Source organism: Falco rusticolus, chromosome 1 (assembly GCF_015220075.1).
Source record: "Falco rusticolus isolate bFalRus1 chromosome 1, bFalRus1.pri, whole genome shotgun sequence".
In the NCBI taxonomy this organism is placed as follows: Eukaryota; Metazoa; Chordata; class Aves; order Falconiformes; family Falconidae; genus Falco; species Falco rusticolus.
The window spans coordinates 21,410,789-21,428,602 of NC_051187.1; the positions used below are offsets into that span (position 1 = coordinate 21,410,789).

Below are 17,814 nucleotides of genomic sequence, written 5' to 3' on the forward strand. Positions count from 1 at the left end.
ATTTCTGCTTGAAAAATGTCAACTCTTCCAGCTGCAACATCTTCTCCCGCACCATTAGCCTTCCCATGTCTGCAGCAAACTGGGACCTCTGACAAAGGCTGCCTTTGCAATGCGCAGTCAGGATTAGGGCGGATCCCAAACAATGCTCTGTAGGCCAGGGCAAGCAAGGTAGGGGTATCTTTTGCTGTGCATAGAGCCTCTCAGTGCCTTTACATTCCTCAGGGGTTGAAGGATCCTCATAAATGTAAAAAGGCATGAATTGACATAAAGAAACAAGCTCACATGTCTCTTTGCCCTCTGATAGATCTGTGCTGTGCTCTCCCATTGGTCCCAATCAAAAACTTTGAAGCTGGGATGGGAAAAAGATGTCAGCTCCTAAACCCTGTGCTCAGCCCCCTCAGCTGGAAGAGATCCCAGCTGCTTCAAAGTCTTTCCCCACTTTGTAAAATCAGAGGGAGTGTGGGAAGGTGTGCTGCTTCTGGTTCTTCCTGTGCAGATGAGACCTCATGGTTCTCTCATTAGATGTGAACCAGTGGCCAGCAACTGGGGTCTTGTCTGGAGGAGGAGCTGGTGGCAGGGTAGCTTTTCTGCCATGTTGCTGTTCCACTCGCTGCTGGGGGCCTCCCAAAATCCCACTGCCCTTGGAGCAAAGCCTCTTTTCTCCCTGCTTCTCGCTGCTTATCTGTATGTCCCTTTCCTCACACAGGGGTTTCTCAGGGTAAGGTGTTTCCATAGCAGAGCACTCCTCCATCTGCCACTTCCCTTCAGGCAGTGGTTCGTTCAGCCAGTGCATGCATGACACCGTAGACAAACAGCAGTTGATGCCATTTCAGCCGGTTTAGCCTGGTTTGTAACACACTGACATGGAGGAGGCCTGTCTTCGGGCAACCCCTCCATCTGCACCAGCGTGGGTGGGCAGACACAGCTCTGGCACGGGTGCTCCTCCCCACCTTCATCTGCCACACTTGAAGGGAAATTCTCGGCCCTTCCAAGCAGCCTAACACCGTGACATGGCAGCAGGGAGAGGACGGGGGGTACAGCTCGGCAGGGCCTCCCGTGCCCTGGGGAGGCTGTGCATGGCGGTGGGACGGCGGTAACCCAGCCTGGGGCAGGCTCCCAGCAATAGCTCACATCTCTCACCGGGGATAGATTTCCCTTCTGGAAAGGGAAACAATAAGAATAATTTAAAAAAAAATTTAAAAAGGAGCGGAATAAACCCCCAAACCCCGCCCGCCCGTCTCCATGGTACCGGGGGCGCCGCAGCGCCTCGCGTTGCCACGGCAACGGTCCAGGCCTTCCGCCGGCGGCCGGAAGTGGGGCTGCGCGCGGCAGCATGGCGGCGGGATGGGGGCGCCCGCCGGCTGCCACCGCTCTCACGCTGCTGCTCTCGCTCGGCGCCTCTGCGCCCGGGCTGCTGCGGGGAGCGCCTGCCGGCCGCCCCGCCGGCCCGCTGCGGCCTGCCGCTCTGCGTGCGGGGGAAGGTGAGCGGGCGCGGCCGGGGGGAGCAGCTGCGGCCTCCTCGGCCCTTCCGCCTCCCCGGCCCCTGGTGCCGCCGTCGGTCCCGCAGCCCAGGCCTCACCGAGCCTTGGTGGCTGCCTCTCCCGGCCTCCCCCTTGGCCTGCCCTGAACCCCTTGGACCCCCTGCTCTGCCCCCAGGTCTGGGCGCTTCCTCAAGTCCCTCACAGAGCCTGCTGCTTGGTCCGTGGCCCTCCTCTGCAGGCCTTCCCCGCGACCCGCACTGTGTGCTCTGCTCCCACTCCCTTGGCACTTCCCCCGGCTTGCGCTGAGCCTGCTGGGCGTCCACCTCAGCACCCCTCTACCAGGCTGCTCCTGCCTTGGCACCCATCTCTAGCCCTCGACACCATGCAGAGTGGGTGTACACTGCTGGGAGCTTGAGGGATTTGCTTTCCTCAGTCCTTCTGGTATTCCCAGAACGATTTTTATCACGCTTCTAATTCCCATTTTTCTGCTTTTGCCCTGTGCAGTGATTTCTTTTAGCAGGCAGATGCTCTAAGCGGGGCAGTCAGGCTGCACCGGGTTGTGCTCTCAACTGCTATTTTTCTGGCTGAGGACTGAGGGTGGTGGGAGGAAGGTGGATCATTTTGCCTCAGGCCTCACCAAGTGCCCAGGAGAACAGCTCACCAGAGGGCCTGGGAGCACCTCTGAGGTCTGAGAACCTCCAGGCATTTTTTTGTGAGAAAAGTCAGCTTTCTAGCAGTTCAAGAAGTGTTTCTCTTAAGCAAAATCATAGTTACCATAACAGTTAATTTTTGCGTCTCTTGCCTTCTCTTTTGATGAGACTGTGATTTACTACAGATACTGTTGCTTTTTCTAGGCAGCTTTCCAGGAAGCAGCAAGTCAGTCCATATGTCTGCGATACCCAGGATAGCGCTTGTTTTAACTCTGGTTATTTACGCCTAGTTTTAGAGGCCTCAAGTTCCTTCTCTCCTACACCAGGGTAGAAATGAAAGCTATTAATTAATCCTGTAGGCTTACTCTTTCTGTGCTCAAGCAGGTCACTGTAGTGGTTTAAAACAAATTCATTGCTGCCTTCCACCTTTCTGATGTGCTGGTGTGCTCAGTTCACAGGTTAGTTACCTACATCTTTGTCTATGAAGACCTGATATCCTTGACCTGTGGTGCCGTTCTCATCTGGTATTTTGCTGGCAGCTTTGAGAAGAATGTTGGCACTGTGAAGCACTGCTTCCTCACCATTGCATTTGCTGTCCTCTCTGGCCTCCTGTATCTCTTACTCGAGACTGTTGCCTCGAGGGTGTCAGAGGTAGAAGATGCCAAAGGATTCATGCCTGTAGCTTTTGCTACATTGGGTGTGTCCACCACTCGCTCACGGATGAAGAGGACTCTCTTTTTGGGGGTTAGAGTTCCAGTGGTGCTGGTGCCGTGGGTTATGCTCTCTGTAGCATGGTTTATACCCCACTCTTCTCTCTTGAGTAACCTGTGTGGGCTCCTAGCTGGGGAAGCCTGTATCCTTTCCAAGTGCAAAGCCCTGAACCAGAGTGGGATTGCTGGCCCGCAATGGGGAGGGTATGCTGTGGTTGTCATTGCCAAGATGCAGTGGCTTTATGGTGTTTCCTGGGCCCTTGCTCTCCTTTAAACTCTCACTGGCTTTGCTGGTCCTCATCACACCAGTTCTGCGTTTGTTTTTTACCTCAGACTTCTACTTACCCTGTGGCTTTAGTGTGCATAGAGAACACAGAGCTGAGGAGGGTGGTGGTCTGTAAAGGTGGTGCTGGTTAGAACTGGGAGAATTCTCCAGGGAAAATGATTTGACTGGAGCGGGGTTGTGTGTGGCTGCATGAAATGAATGTGTTTTGACTGCAGTTCTCCTTAACATGCTGCTGACTTCAGATGGTCTTGGCTACTGTGTCTGCTTGGATTTTCCAGAGTCAGTGGGTGCTAAGCTGGACCAAGTATTCCCTTTCAGTCTACTAAAGAGGATACCAGGGCTGAAATATATCCCAGGGTCCCTAGCAGAGAGAAGAGTCTTCAAAAGCAGCAAGTAAGTACAGGAGTTCGTGTGAAAGATCTTGTAGGGGAATTTTGAGGTGTAAGTGAAGGCATTACATCACATGTAAAAGCTATATTGTGCTTGTGGCTTCATATCCTGGGTGTCAGGGGGAACATACTGACCCGTTGATGTTACGCTAGTGACATTACTGTGACTAATACTTTATCACACATTAACTCAACCAGGTCTTCCAGTGAAAGCTAAATTGAGGTGAAAGACCTCTCATTTGCTGCAATGGCAGTGTGTACACATGCGAAGTATGACAGCTTAGCTGACATGAAAGTTAGTTTTGTGCAATTCTGCTCTAACATTAGGACTTAGGGCATTTGTTTCTGGCTGTGTGGCTCCCTGGGGCATGATCTTTATCTTTCTTTGCCCCACCTCACCTCCCAGGAATGCTGTGAAGTGAGTTGTGTCCAAATCTATGTAGGAGCAGAGCATTATAAATTAAAGATGTCACAAAGTTCAATGTAGACCCTTCAATACATGTTTTCAGTAAAGGCAAGATTGCTTTACCAAAAAGAAGCCTTGGGGCCCTTGGCTGACGTTCAGGAATAGTTTTAAGTTTGTGTGTATCACAAGCCGTGAGAACTCACTTGTATTCTAAAAAGCTTGGGAATGTAGGTCAAATTTTTCCCTATTCATTTCAGTTTCACAGAGGAAGGATAATTTTCTCTTAAGGGTTAAACCCTATGTATTGTTTAAGCCATCAGCTCACTGTAAAGCGTTCTTTGAAGTGGAAGCATTCCCAAGTGTTTGCATCTGCCCTCACCCATGAGGAAACCATAAAACAAACCCTTGCCTGCAGCAGGAGTGTGCCCCAGACCCATTAGGGCACTCAAACATGTGAGTGCTTGCCAGGGAGGCCAGGCAGATCCAGCAGCATTTGTGCTTTTACTCTCTCCCTTCTGTGCAAGTGCTGCTTTTGGGAGTAGGGACTGTCTCGCTGCATGCTGAACCTGTGTCTGCATCAGTCTAATGCTTCTGCTGATGACTGTTGCACACAGCGTCTCAGCTCTGTGTCTAAACCTGCTTTCTTTAGGTGAGGTGACGTAAATAGACTGTTCTGGCTCAAAGGTATTTACATAAACATTTGACTATCAATCAGGGTGTGGGAAGGTGTTTCTAGGATGTTTCCATTTCTGCAGTTAAATTTGCATGTCTCTGTGTCTTACACACAAGTTCTGTATGTGCTGCTGGGGCTTAATTTTTATTGTTTTGATTCTTATTCCCAACCAAGAGCTCTTGATGGTTTGGGTTTTCTTTATTTATTTTTTTCAAATTTTCATAAAATTTTCATAACATAAGGCGTCAACTTGCTACCGGACAGGAGACATTTCTAGAACATCCAGGCTTTGGTATCATGTTTGTGCCCACAAATAAAATAAAAAAAAATCCAAACCAAAACAAAAATCAAACCAAACAACAGACCCACACCCTGAATAAAAGAAAAAATCCAAGCCCAAAAACCCCAGCATGAGCCAGTTTCTTATTCTTGCTGGGGACCTGGCAGTTATGGTCTTCATGAATATTGTCTTGGTTCTCAGCGCTCATCTTAGGGTTGTGCGTGGGCTGAGCAGTACTCCTGAAGTCCCAGAGGCTTTGGCTTCTAGGCAGATTGCCTCTCTCTTGATGTGTTTCGGTGGGATGAGTCATGCCTTCTGTTGGCAAAGGCTGTTTCTAGACCTTGCTTCTGCATGTTTAATTTTACTTGTAACTTCCCTCCTTTCCCTTTTCACTCTACAACCTGGGCTCTTACTTACACCAAAGGCCTTTATGGCTTCTTAACAAATGACACTTGGCAGCTATGACTTCTCCTGATGAATAACTTAACAGATGTGTCATTCAGGGGAAGGCAGGGAGGATGCGTATGGAAATCAAAAAGCACATTGTCGCTTGGCTTGCGTATTCCTTGCACAAAGAGACCGGGGCCAAGAACCGCGTTTGTTCAGTTGGTGGGGAATTGGTGTGGGTTGGAAGAGTGGGAACATCTGTCCTGGGAGGCCAGTAAACCTATTTTTACTCAAGTGCTGCTTATATTAAGAGCTTCTCCTGCTGTAGTGAATCTCTCTGATGGATTGCAGTGACCTTTCTGAGCACTGGTCAGGAGGAAATCTACCCCCAGGGCACTTCCAGCCCTCATTAGAGGATGCCAGTTCTGAACACAGTGTAACCTTCTGTTCTCTTCCTGCCCAGGATTAACCCCACACCAGGCGCCTACCCCACTCAAAGCTACTACTGCTCTTCGCCTCCGACTCTTCCTACTTCCCAGATGCAGCACCCCAATGTGCAGAGCCAGGGGTTTCAACATATCTGCCCTCCAGGATATGGCCATGTTCTGGGGCACAAGGGATCTCAGCATGGCCATAGTGCAGGACACAGCCTCACTTCTTCCCCCCACCAAGCCGGAGGTGCCTTCGGAGAGCATTATGTGCAGACCCATGCTGGAACCTCGCCCGGACAGTGCTGCCAGCTGGGCATGTTCTCTCCCCCGCAGCATGTGTGCCCCACTGATCCACAGACGCCTGCAGGCGTGGGCCCCCTGGCTGGCATTCAGCAAGCATCAGGGTATCCAGCAGCCACAGCGCCTCCTGTTTCAGCTGAATTTTCAAGAGTGCAGGTGTACTGATCCTCCAGAAAGCAGCAGGACTCTCACATTGTGGCAGGATCACTGCGTGACGCTTACTCGTCAGTGCATTGCTGGCATCTTTGTTGTATCTGGGGTGACTAGAGGAATGGGTTGGTAGCTCCAGTGAAGCCATTCCACTGTTCCCTGCTACAGGCTGCTTTAACTGTATTTCATTTATAATTTTTATATATTTTTTTACTTTTTGATATTGCTGGGGGATGGGGACTGTATCACTTGTGTGCTTCTTGTCTTTTTGGGGTCTTTTTTCATTGCTGTATTTAGCAGCTGCCTTTTTCCACACTGTCACTGGAGTTACAGCGCATCAGCTCCCCAACTCAAGCTAGGAACCTAATTATCAAAACACTGGACTGATCTGGGGTTTAACTAGGGTGCAGCAGTAAGGACATGTCCCAGCTGCACTGAGGCTCTTAGCTCCTATCTTGTTTACAGGTGTGATGTAGCTAGGACACCAAATAGGCAGAAATTGTGGAAGCCTTAGTTTATAACTTAATATTTGAGTGGAGGAGGACAGATATCTTCTACTAGTGACCTCTCCACTAAGAGTGTGCCTTGAAGGGGGCTTGTTAAACCAGGGCTGGGGCAAGAGGACAGAATACAGAACACCCTTTTCTGCCCGCCAAAACGCAGCTCTAAAACGCTGAAGGTCCTTCTTAGCTGTAGTCTGTGCATGCATCAACATGTTGCCTTCGTTTTCTGCTAGCACGGTGCTAGCTCAGCCTGTGTTGCCAGTGCTTGTCGATAAGGCAACCTCAGATGCATGTGAAGTAGTGGGAGATGCTTCAGTAAGGGATTTTGGCCATTTGTGGAGCGAATGTATAGAGACCCAAGGAGCTGGGAGGGACCTTAACAGTGGGTTAGAAGAAATAACTGGAATGTAGCAATGCCATTGGGGGTGTTCGCACTGCTCAGCTTTAGATGTCTCACCCACCAATGTTAGCACAATCTCTCTCTGTTGTCTGCAGAGCTGGTGGAAAGGTGTGTGGGAGAGGGGAGTTTTCAGCAAGGGATTTAGAGCAGGATGCAGTGTTTGGTGCCTGTGGCAGTAACAAAGGAGTTTGGTTAAGTCGCTGGGACTTGAGCTTTATTTCCAGCTGTGTAGCTGCTTTACTGTGCCATGCCCCGGAGGAATCTGCTGTCTCTGTGTCTGTAAATCAGCCAGGATCTCAACTATCACCTTTGACTCTTTGCTTAGAGTTTTGTTGTGCTCCAAAAAAGTAGTGCTACATGAAGCAGAAAGTGCCATTTACTGCTCACAGAGATGTTCTTACAGCGCCTAACCTGTCCCCCAGAAACCGCGATATCCTCAGGGCTCTTTGATGCTATCAGTGAGTGGAGGTCATAGGCACCGTTCAGAGCTGCATGCACCAAAGCATGTACTTGCCTCTTTCTTTTTTTCCCTCTTCAGTGTCTGAAGAAGCCCCGTGTTGCCCTATAGCCACTTCCTTCTCCAGCAGCCCTTCTGGGATGGCTGCCACAGTTACGTGTGGCCTCGCAGGGGCTTGCTTTGGGGGAAGACCAAAGTGAATGCTGAGGACTTGGACCTCAGATGCACATTGGTAAGAAGCTCTGCTTGCAAAGGTCGGCACACCTGGGCAGGGGCTTTCTGCGGGAGGATGCAGCAGTTTGGGAAAACCAGCCTGGAGTTGGTGGCCCGCTCTGTCTCATCCCTGAGTGTTTTGCTCCTCCATGGGATCCCAAAAGGACTTGACTTCATGGTCCTTTTTTTCCTGCTGAAAGCAATTGCGTTGTTAGGTGGTTAGTGTGGAGCAAGAACAGAATAAGGTGCTTGTTTATAAAAAGTAAAAACTTAAAAGTGTGATTTTAATACCAAGAAAGAAATGCAAGAGATGACATTGAAATGTTGATACTCTACTCTCATTTGTGCCTTGATTTTCCTCCTTGTGAGAGCCTCACCTGTAAACCTAGGAATTTGTTCACTGTTTTCTCCAGAAATGTGCAGAATGGTGATGAAGACTAGTAGCAATTGCAGATGTTGTATACCTGCAAATTTTAAGCGTGAAAGACAAAGTACTAAGTCTCCAGGTTTGCTTTCAAGCTGGAGTGTGCTCCTTGGGATGGTGGGTTAGGCACTAGCTGTGGGGCAGGTTGGTGACAAAGGATGTGCACCGGGGATGAGTGGTACTGCACACTGGAAAATGCTTGTGGGGCTGGAATCTGGTTATTTTCCTTTCTGAATTTATCGGTTGATCTAGTAAGAGAACTACTCTCCCTGCAGAGCCTCTAAAGGGATGGCGTGTTTCCAGTGAGTAGTTTCATGGCTTTACAGTGATAAAGGAAGCCCTGGGCTGTAAGAGTCATTGTAGTGTGGCTGCTGGCAGCGAGACCAGCCCCAAGCCTGCCTGGTGTGGGGGGCAGACAGCCCACCTCTTTCCAGGAGGGGCTGTTTTGGCAGTGAGGGACATGCCCCTGTGCAAGGAGCAGGTACCAGCCACTAACCTTTCCACGCTGGGACAAGGCAACCGCCACAGCTTTCCAGGTGAGCCCTGGGGATGGGATGTGGCAGGATGGGCACAAACTCACAGTTTGGGTTTTTTTTCCTTCTGCTCCCAACTCTTTGGTGAGTTTATTGGTGACCTTGGCAGGTCAGTGGGTCTCTCTGACCTCTACAGCTTCCACCGTGTCGCCAGGGCTGTTCCAATCCCAGCTGCATGACTGCCTCGGCACCTGCCTGTCACTTGCAGCGTGTTGTACCAGTCTTCAGTGGCCTTCAGACAGGCGTTTGCAAAGATTTTTTTTTCCTAGTGAAATCTGTTCCCTGCCTTTCCTGTAGGCAGCTGTTTCACAGTGAAATGCTTTTGTATAAACCAGCTGAGGTCCTTCTGTGGAGTCCAAGCAAGTTCCCGTTCCCCAGGGTTTGTGGCAAACTGGGAACTCCTTGCCCAGGGAAGGGAAGTTGCTGGGAGGGAGGGAGGGAAGAAGTTGGGATGAGGCATTTGCAAACGTTGTGTCCAAGGCTGAAAAGAGGAATTACATTTGTAAGAGAGTGAGGTAAAAATCACCAGCTCATTGGGCTTTGGCATTTGCCTAACTAAGCTCACAGCAACATCACTGATCACCCGTTGCAGTACCAGATCATTTCCTTGGAGGGGAGATAGAGAATTAAAGTTCCTAAAGCGGGTAGGAGGGGAAAAAATAACAAAGAAAAAAATCCTTAACCAATAAACCCCCACTTCAGGCTGGGATGGCTTGCTCCTGGGGACCGTGCTGCCCCTGAAGGTTTGCTATTCTGTGCCTCTGGCGCATTCCCAGTAAAACTGCCACTTCTTTCAGCATCAGGATTGCATCTGCTCTGGAGGCAACGAGACAGGAAAGCCCCTTGGGTTGTCCCGTATCCTCAGGGGTCACTGCAGAGTGACAAGTGTCTGGGGACAAGCACTGGGAGCTGAGCCGGCTGTTCCCCCATGCTCGGGGTAGCGGTCGTGCTACGGGAAGGATGATTTGGGAGAACCCAGCTCCGTCCCCTCTTGTGCACCCCCCATGGTGCAAGGGAAAAAGAGTCGGGGGTGTGTGAGGAAAGCAGAACTGGCTTGAATCTGCATCACTGCTCCATCTGGGAGCAACAGGGTCCTGCAGCACGGGGAGACCTGGCAGGAGGCATTGATGCTGGAAGAAAACCAGGTCTGTGTTTCTTTGCTTTCCTGTCACTCATTTGTGGCAAAGCATGCGCTTGCAGCCGGGTACCCTGCGCTGGGGGCTGGGTTACCTGCACCAGGGCCAGGGTGCGGCCAAACATCACCTCCAGGTCCCACTGGGTCCCAGATTGTTTGCTGGCACTGTGGAGGCTCCACGGCCAAAAGCTCGGCCCTGGGGATGGAGGAGACTGGCCAGGGGTGAGCCCAACATGCCTGGTGGCAGGTGGGAGAGAGATGTGTAGAAACAGAGCACTGACTGGATGGGACCCTGCAGGCTGGCCAGGCTCTGCTTCCCCATCCCCCTGGGGTGTTCAGGTTGCATGTGATGAGATGCCACCCCCTTCCCTAACGGGAACAGCACGGGATGGGCTGTGCCACAATGCCTATCCCTGCTCCAGGCACCTGATGGGTTGAGGATGACCCCAAGCCATCAGCCAGCTCTGTTCTGCCGTCCCCTTGGGGCTGGTGTGGGTGCATCCCGGCCACTGCAATGTTTAACCTGTGGCCATTCACCCTGCGGGGGATGGTCACGGACTGGAGTCACCCTGAGGAGCCTCTACCCTGGGGAGCCCCTGCAGGGCTGGTCCCGGAGCCAATGTGGGTGACAGTGGTGCCTGGGTGGCCACGCACCCCTGAGCCCTTTGCTCAGATGCCGTTGTAAAAGGGGGTGTCCCCGCAGCCCTGGGCATTGCTGCCCCACAGTGGGTGCTTCTGGGGTCCGTGCCCCCTCTTGGACCCTTGGGTGCCTGCCCCTCAGCTGGCGCAGACTTTGCACCTTCCCCAAGGGTTTTATTGACTCTGAAGCCAGCGTCAATACGGCGATAGTGGCAGGACTGTGACCTCGGTTGTGCCAGCATATGCTCAGGCCGAGGGAGGGAACCAGCCCCTGGGTGACCCCAGCACGATGCCGGGGGCTGGGCCCTGGCAGTGGGGCTGCTCGGTGGGGTCAGGGCAAGCTGTGGCCAAGCTGGGCTCAGCAGAGTCATGACCCAGGTTCAGAAAGAAAGGTGAGGGGAAGGCACCGCTCCCTCCGTGCCACCGGGAGCCGGGGTGTGAAACGCTCTCCACCAGCATCACTGGGGATGTTTCTGGAGCTGCCTGTGCAATGCGGGGGTGGCAGCAGGGTGAGTGTTTAGAGAAAGGCACCCCAAAGCATCCGAACCCCCTTGCTGTGGGTAAATCAGGAGCATTTGCTTGCCCTGGCTGCAGGCTGGCCAGGCAGAGCAGCCCCTCAGCCCCCCAGGAGGGCTGGTGGTGACCCACCGATGGGTGCCAGCCTCTGCACAGGGACCCCCGTGGGCCCTGCTCCGGGCAGCAGGGGGCTGGGGTCCTGCGGTGCTGCTGAGGGCACCCAGGCACTGGGCACAGCTGCAGCTGGGGGGCCTGGGGGGCCTGGCCCAGACAGGGCCTGTGCCTAAGGCTGCTTCGCACCCTGACCCTGCTGTGACCCCTAACCTGACCCCAAAACTGACCCCAGCCTTGCCCTTGCTATAACCCCAAACCTGACCCCAGTCCTGACCCCAAACCCAGATGCCACCTTGACCCAATGCTGGCCCCAATCCTCACCACCCCCCCCCCCAGCTACAATGCCGGCCCTAACCCTGACCCCACACCTTGACCCCTGCCCCACTGTGACCTCTGACCCCTAGCCCTCTGAGCACTGACCCCTACCCTTGACCACACTGCACCCTAATGCTAACCGCCCCCGCACCCCCACCCTACCCTGCGTTCCGACCCCTGACAGCTCCCTGAGCCCGATCCCTGACACCCACCTTGACCTTTGACCCCAGCACCCCGACCCCTCGCCCTCCCCGCTGCTCCCTGTCCCTTTAAGACCCCCCTACACCTGGCGCCGTGGGGCCGTACCAACCGCGCCGCCGCGAAGGGGGGGATCCCTACCGGCTGGCGCGCCCGCAGCCCATTGGCGGGCGGGGGGGGGGCGGAGCGTTTCTCCCCCCGCTCCTGTGCCCGCGTGGTGCGGTCCTCCCTACGTGCCGGCCGCGCCGGGGCTGCGGGGCGCCGTTGCCGGGGTCGAACGGGCCGGGCCGGTGGGTGACGGGGCCGGGGCTCCCTGGGCTGGGGCCGTCGGGGCAGCGGGGCCCGGGGTGGGTCCCCTGTGGCGGGTCCCCTGTGGCGGGGGCGGCCGGGCCGGGACAGCGGGGCCCTTTCTGGCGGAGCGGAGAGGGCCGGCATCCCTCGGAGCGGGGCTGGATGGTGGGCCCCCGTTATGGGGGGGGCTGGTGTGACTGGGCCTCTGTTATGGGGGGGGCTGGTGTGACTGGGCCTCTGTTATGGGGGGGGCTGGTGTGACTGGGCCTCTGTTATGGGGGGGGCTGGTGTGACTGGGGTCCTGTGGTGGGGGAGATTGGGATGGTTAGGGTCTCTTGTATGGGGGATGGCGTGAGTGGGCCCCTTTAACTGGGGGGGACTGGTGTGACTAGGGTCACCTGCATGGGGGGGCTGGCCCCCCCCCTTACTGGGGGAACTGGTGTGGCTAGGGTTTCCTGGGGAGACTGGTGTGTCTAGGGTTTCCTGTATGGGGGGCTGGCATGGGTGGGCTTCTCCTTATTGGGGGGCTGGCGTGACTAGAGTCCCCTTTATGGGGGGCTGGCATGGGTGGGCCCCCTGTTATTGGGGGGACTGGTGTGACTAGAGTCCCCTTTATGGGGGGCTGGCATGGGTGGGCCCCCTGTTATTTGGGGGGTGGGGGTGCCCCTCTAATGCCTGGCTCCCTGGGTCTGTGGGGCAGGGGGCTAGCCAGCACCCAGGCGGCAGGGTCCCCTGCCTTGGGGCAGAGGAGGGGGTGTGAGGCAGGGTGGGCAGCTGGGGAAGGGGGTGCTCCAGGGTGCTGCCCCCCCTGCCTCGCTTCCACTGCACTCAGGGGCTGCTTGTGCTTACCCCATCCCAGGCTGCTGCTGGTTAAAACCTTTCAATTAACTTCTTTTTCTGGCACTTCTCTGCAGAACGTTTTTCACGGCATCTGACTGATGCCTTTGCTGCACGCTGGGCTGGTTTGCTGTTGTTCTGCCTCTTGCTCTTTATAAACCTCTGGGATGTTGAAAGACTGTTTGCCCCTGTCTTTTCCTGATGGTATTGCTTTGCAAAGTGAAATCGTTGCCTTAGGGAATGTCCCTGTTGAAGGAAATAATGGAAAACCCCCTCTCTTGGAATATTAAAGCTGGAGAGGGGGTGAATATACCTGGATCATGATGCTGGGAGTTAGTCATCGGTGTGGAATTGATTCTTAGGAAGTTGACTGACTTGCAGGAGTAAGCACAGCTGGTGCACCTTGGGGTGTGCTTTGGTCTGCCAGTGTTTAGACCATGGGTTAGCTCTCAGAGCGTGAGAAGGAATAGTAGTGCTTAGTGGAATGCATATAGAGCAGAAGGATTGCAGAGGTTTTCTGCCTGATCTGAGCAAGTCTGGAAAACTGGAATGAGTTTATACTTCTACAGCTTTTTTAAAAAGCAGAAACATGATATCCAGTTGAGAAGCACAGGGAAGGATCAGGTCTCTGTTTTTAAATCCTGAAAGTGAACCAGTGCTAGTGTTGGTGGGGGCATCCTTTCTTCCATACTGCTTTATCCTTTGTGTGGACTGTAGTGAGCGGCTGCATGATTTAATAATTTTTTTTTTGCCAGCTGGCAGAGCTGCGCTTAGTGGGGTGCGTTGATGCACACATCCCTTTTGCTAGATGAAGGGGAATGTGCTTTCTTCCAATGTTTTTGTAGCTCTGTGAGAAATCCTGATTTCTGTTGTGCACATGCAAAGCAAACTTGCAGATTAATCTGCTGCAGGTGAGGAAACTGGTGTTTTGTCACAGAAGGGCTGGTGAACCAGATCCCTCCTGGAAAACCTGATGTTGTCCCAGTACAGCTCTTGGTTTTCCTTTGGATGCATCTTGTGCTGGTTGATTGCCCTGAAACGGGCTGTGCATGGCACAGTGTGTGGGTTGAGAGAGTCCTCTGTGTTGCACGTGGATGCGATGGTGCACGAGAACTGTATTTGCAAAACACTTTTCTGTAAAGCAGGACAGAAACAGGGAGGTTACTGGTGCTACAGGGCAAAAAAACCCAACTGACGCAACTGAACACTTTCTCTTCATCTTCTAACAAGGAGAGTAAGATGAAGTGTGGGCAGGAAGGAGGAGTGTCACACCACTAACCCTCTGTTAATTAGTCCTGATCTAATTGTGACGGAGTAAAATCTCTTGCTTTGTCATCGCTTTGTAGGCGCCTCCTGTTCAGTCCATAATCTATCGGGTGGTGCCTTCTGGGTAGCCATGGTTGAGCAAGTAAGTGCCTTCAGCAACTTTTATTTTGTTTCTTCCAAAGCAGCTGGAGGAGTTTGACGGGGCCATACGACCAAAACTCCTTGTCTTGTTTTGAGGGAGGCTCTCCCCGTGGCTCGCCACCCTTTGTGCTGGAGCTCACAGGCCCCATCAGTGCTTGTTTGCAGAACCGTAGGTGCAAGGTAACCTCTTGAGCATCGCAGGTTGTGGAGCATCTGTGGGGGCAGCTGGGTTTGGGGAGGGTGGCTGGGAGCTGGGAGCAATGGTTTCTTTACCCAGTTCACCCACATTGAAAGCGGCATGTGGAACTGTGTCTGGAGTGAAATTCCATTTGATCTTTACTCTCTCCTTTGGCTGTTGCAACACAGCCAAAATACCATGTTCTCTCGATCCTGGAGGACTAGGGAAAAGGGTTCCCTGCTCACGTCTTTGATCCTGCTATCTCCTCCCCATCCCTCTGCTCTGGTATAAAAGAAAGCCACCCAGCCGTTACCTTTGCTGACACTGAACTTTGTTCTGTTTCGTGACATGGGCTCTCCTACCTCTAAAAACACAACCTGTAGAACTTGCATAAGTTGCTTTCCCAATGTGATCATTTGATCCGAGTGGTGAGATTACTTTATACTATTGTTGAGAGTGAGTCACAAGCCCTGCAGTGACAGGTGCACCTCTGCCAAGATTGGTTTTTTATAGAGTTTGAAGTTTCATATATCAGAACAAATAATTACAGGCTGCTTGTAATCTCTTGCTGCTTCTCCCGAAGTAAACATTCAAGTCAATTGTGTGCTGCTGATCATTTATGGAATCCAGAAAGAGCGGAAGAGGAGTGCTTGTATCTCTAGTGGCTTCTTTAGGGCCACAAGTCCCAAGAGTGGCCAAGTTTGATCTGCGGTGGCAGATTATTGTAGTGTTCTTGGTTAGTTATCAGCCACTTCTGGGCCTCTAGTTATTCTTTTGCGAGGAATGAGGTAGAGTTATTGACTAACTTTCCATTCTCCCTGTAAGGAGTAGGAGATGGGGAGGCTGGAGTTAAAGATGGGGTTGGATTTTTCTCCTTGGAAAATCTGGCTCAGCAGTGCATGGGCAATTCTGTAGGGAGTTGGTAGGTCTGTCTTTGTGGCACTGGCAAGTATGCTGGATCTTGCTGCATGGTTGCTTGTGAAATGCATCTATTGACTTGCTTTCACGGGTCATTGCTAGCATCTCTCTGTTCTAGCTAACTCCAAGCATTGGAGGAGCAAGCTGGTAAAAAGCCTGCAAGGATTGTGCAAGCCCTGGTTGTGAAACAGGGCTGTATGCATAACTGCTGGAGGTAAGAGGAGCAGCTTGTGCTCTGAAGGGGAAAAAAAAAATATCCCGTGTCAAGTACCTTCTGTTTATGTTGACCGTAGTGGGGTGGGAGTGCTGTTTTTGCAACTGGGGATCAGCCTTTCAGCCTGTGACCTTGCTTATTCCCTGCCTGACTTGTCTGTTGTCCTGTGGCCCGTGGCCCTTTTTGACATGGGGACACCTGCTTTGGGTATGGGATTGATTTCTGAGGTGTGCTGGTGCACGTGACTGTGTGTGGTTGCAGGGGGCTGGGCTGGGTAGTTGCCTGTATTTCACAAACGTTCGGTAACATGAAATAGAGCTCAGATAATCTTACCTGTAACAGCCTGGGAGGTTTGTAGGGTGACTTCACACACTCCTAACAGGGCAGCCAGATGTGAAACCTGGATCTGGGACCAGGAGGACAGATCCCTGGCTGAGTTCCCACGGGATGTAAGGATCATGCAGTAACACCTCCTTCCTGTACAGCAACATAGGAGACACGCTGAAGTCATGTCTGAAAAGCTCTTGCATCCTCAGAGGAAAGCTACCTTATAAATACAAAATGTCCTGGTTCCATCCAAACAGTGCTTGGTTTTCCTTAAAAAAATCCCCCAAACACTATTTTGACTGGAGGCCTTTACAGTTCTTAAACCTTTGCAAGATCTATTTAATCGTGTCCCTCTGATGCTCTTCCAGCTGTTGGTTTCAAAGGAAACCTCCCAAATGAGAACAGCCGTGAGTGGGTTTTTCTCTCCAAACTCCTCCTTGTGGAAGAGGTCAAAATCCGTGGCTACCAACCCTGTCCGCAGGGCTCCCCTCCCTGTAGTGCTGCAGGCAAAATCACAGCTTGTCACACCAACCCTCAACAAAAGCAGGCGGGGGTAAGCAAACAGCCTGTTTGGAGGAACTGAACTTTCAGCTGTGGCAGCGTTGGGTGCAACACTTGCAGAACAACACTTGCAGAAGAGGCTGCTGAAAAAAATACCATATTCCCCTCTTGATGTTAAAAAAACCCCATTTTCAGCAGGACCTGAACCATGCAAAATGCATGCCTGAATGGGTTGCTCCTAAGATTTTGCAGCATTGCCCTCTGAGCAGTTGATGTGACTGCATAGTGCCTGTGATAATTAGCGATGGGGTGGTCTACAACCCATACAGATTTGTCCTGGCTCCTGCATATGGGTGGTGTTGAGACCCCTGTTCCTCCATTCAAACGACGCTCTGAATTTGTTCCTCCCAGTCCCAGGGAGGAACAGTATTAGTTAGCAAGGGGGTTCGGTTTACCCATTGTTCTCAGGTTTTATTTATCCTGTTAATCCTGAAGTGCTTTTTTTTTCCTGTACTGGCTCATGTTAATCTGCGTGAAGGAAGGTGTTCGGGTGCCTAAGCTGGTGAGATGCCACACATCCTTGTTTAAAGTTTGAGAGATGGGCTTTTATCTGGTGAAAGGAAATGTGCAAATGTAGTTATTCTGGGTTGCTTTCTTTTCAGACAGCTCGGCAAGTTTGAATTCATTTTTGTGTTGGATAACTCCTTAAGTCCTTTTGATTTAGTGTACTGGGCTCCCTGCACAGCTCCCCCTGCCCCCCCCCCCCCCTTGGTATATCCATAGGGTAGAGTTGCTTTCTGCTTCAGTAAAACTGTTCCTCGGTTCTCTTCCTTGCTTTTACAACTGCGCTGCTGGCCTTGAATAAGACCCACTGACCAGGAAAAAAATCCAAGTGTGACAGTGAAAGTTCAAATATGCAGTATTTCAAGCTTCAGACTGACTGATGCATGCTCAGCATCTGCCTCGTGCCTAAAATAGATGTTCTGCCAATGTCTGAGCTGGTGTGTCAAGGCCTGGTTAGAAGAGACCTTGCAAGAGTAATTTGTTCTGTTTCACAAAAAAAACAGCTTCTGTGTTTCTTACCCCTGCTTGAGGTGCTGCTGCAGCCGAGTTCTGTGTTCACGTGGGGATTTCTGAGCTGGTGGAAGCATTGGAGGCCCATGGAGAGGCAACTTTTCTAGTGTTCAAGAGAGACTGCTGCTTTCCACCCTTCTTCATTGAGCTGGGGGTGGTGGTTAATGGGAAGTTGTGGTGGGAATACTTGTTTTTTAAATATGTGGGAAGAAAGTGATGCAGAAGTGCTAGGCATGGTGAGCTGTCATGTGTAGTGAAAGCTGAACCTCGCTGTTGCAGGCACTGGTGGAAGTCAGTCCTGGATCACTGCTCACTGTTGCCCTGGCGAGGAAGGCACACCTTTGGCCCTCGCTGGGTGCAGTCGCTGCCCTGTTTCACAGCGAGCACCAACTTGGGGGGTTAAAACAAGGCTGATGGGGCGAGGAAGCCATGAGGCTTCCCCCCCCACTTTCCTTCCCCAGGAGCCCACCTGCAGGA

General features: G+C 52.3%; 2 protein-coding genes across 5 annotated transcripts in view; both read left to right on the forward strand.

Moving 5' to 3' along the window:
• Nucleotides 1–1,321: 1,321 nt before the first annotated feature.
• Nucleotides 1,322–9,415, forward strand: RHBDD2 (rhomboid domain containing 2). The gene is made up of 4 exons (XM_037375004.1): nt 1,322–1,481; nt 2,590–2,984; nt 3,370–3,520; nt 5,726–9,415. Exons 1-4 carry the CDS (start codon nt 1,345–1,347, stop codon nt 6,156–6,158), a joined length of 1,116 nt encoding a protein of 371 aa, XP_037230901.1. The 5' UTR covers nt 1,322–1,344; the 3' UTR covers nt 6,159–9,415.
• Nucleotides 9,416–11,767: 2,352 nt separating this feature from the next.
• LOC119142258 (NADPH--cytochrome P450 reductase) overlaps nt 11,768–17,814 on the forward strand; it is a 31,272-nt gene continuing 25,225 nt past the window's right edge. Inside the window, exons 1-2 of one of the 4 annotated variants that reach the window (XM_037375006.1) lie at nt 11,789–11,880; nt 14,170–14,305. Coding sequence is in view for 1 of the 4 variants with exons in the window: in XM_037375005.1 (XP_037230902.1) it covers nt 14,126 (1 nt within the window). In the remaining 3 variants the exon portion in view is untranslated. Of the gene's footprint in view, nt 11,881–14,106; nt 14,127–14,166; nt 14,306–17,814 lie in introns of those variants that run through there. The other 3 variants (XM_037375008.1, XM_037375010.1, XM_037375005.1) reach the window with 3 other exon arrangements.

Excerpts from the sequence above, each read along its gene's own strand:
- RHBDD2 (XM_037375004.1), top strand. The coding sequence starts at position 1,345 with ATGGGGGCGCCCGCCGGCTGCCACCGCTCTCACGCTGCTGCTCTCGCT. Across the intron at positions 1,482-2,589 it reads CGCTCTGCGTGCGGGGGAAG|GTTAGTTACCTACATCTTTG; the intron begins GTGAGCGGGCGC and ends CTCAGTTCACAG. Across the intron at positions 2,985-3,369 it reads GCTCCTAGCTGGGGAAGCCT|ATGGTCTTGGCTACTGTGTC; the intron begins GTATCCTTTCCA and ends TGCTGACTTCAG.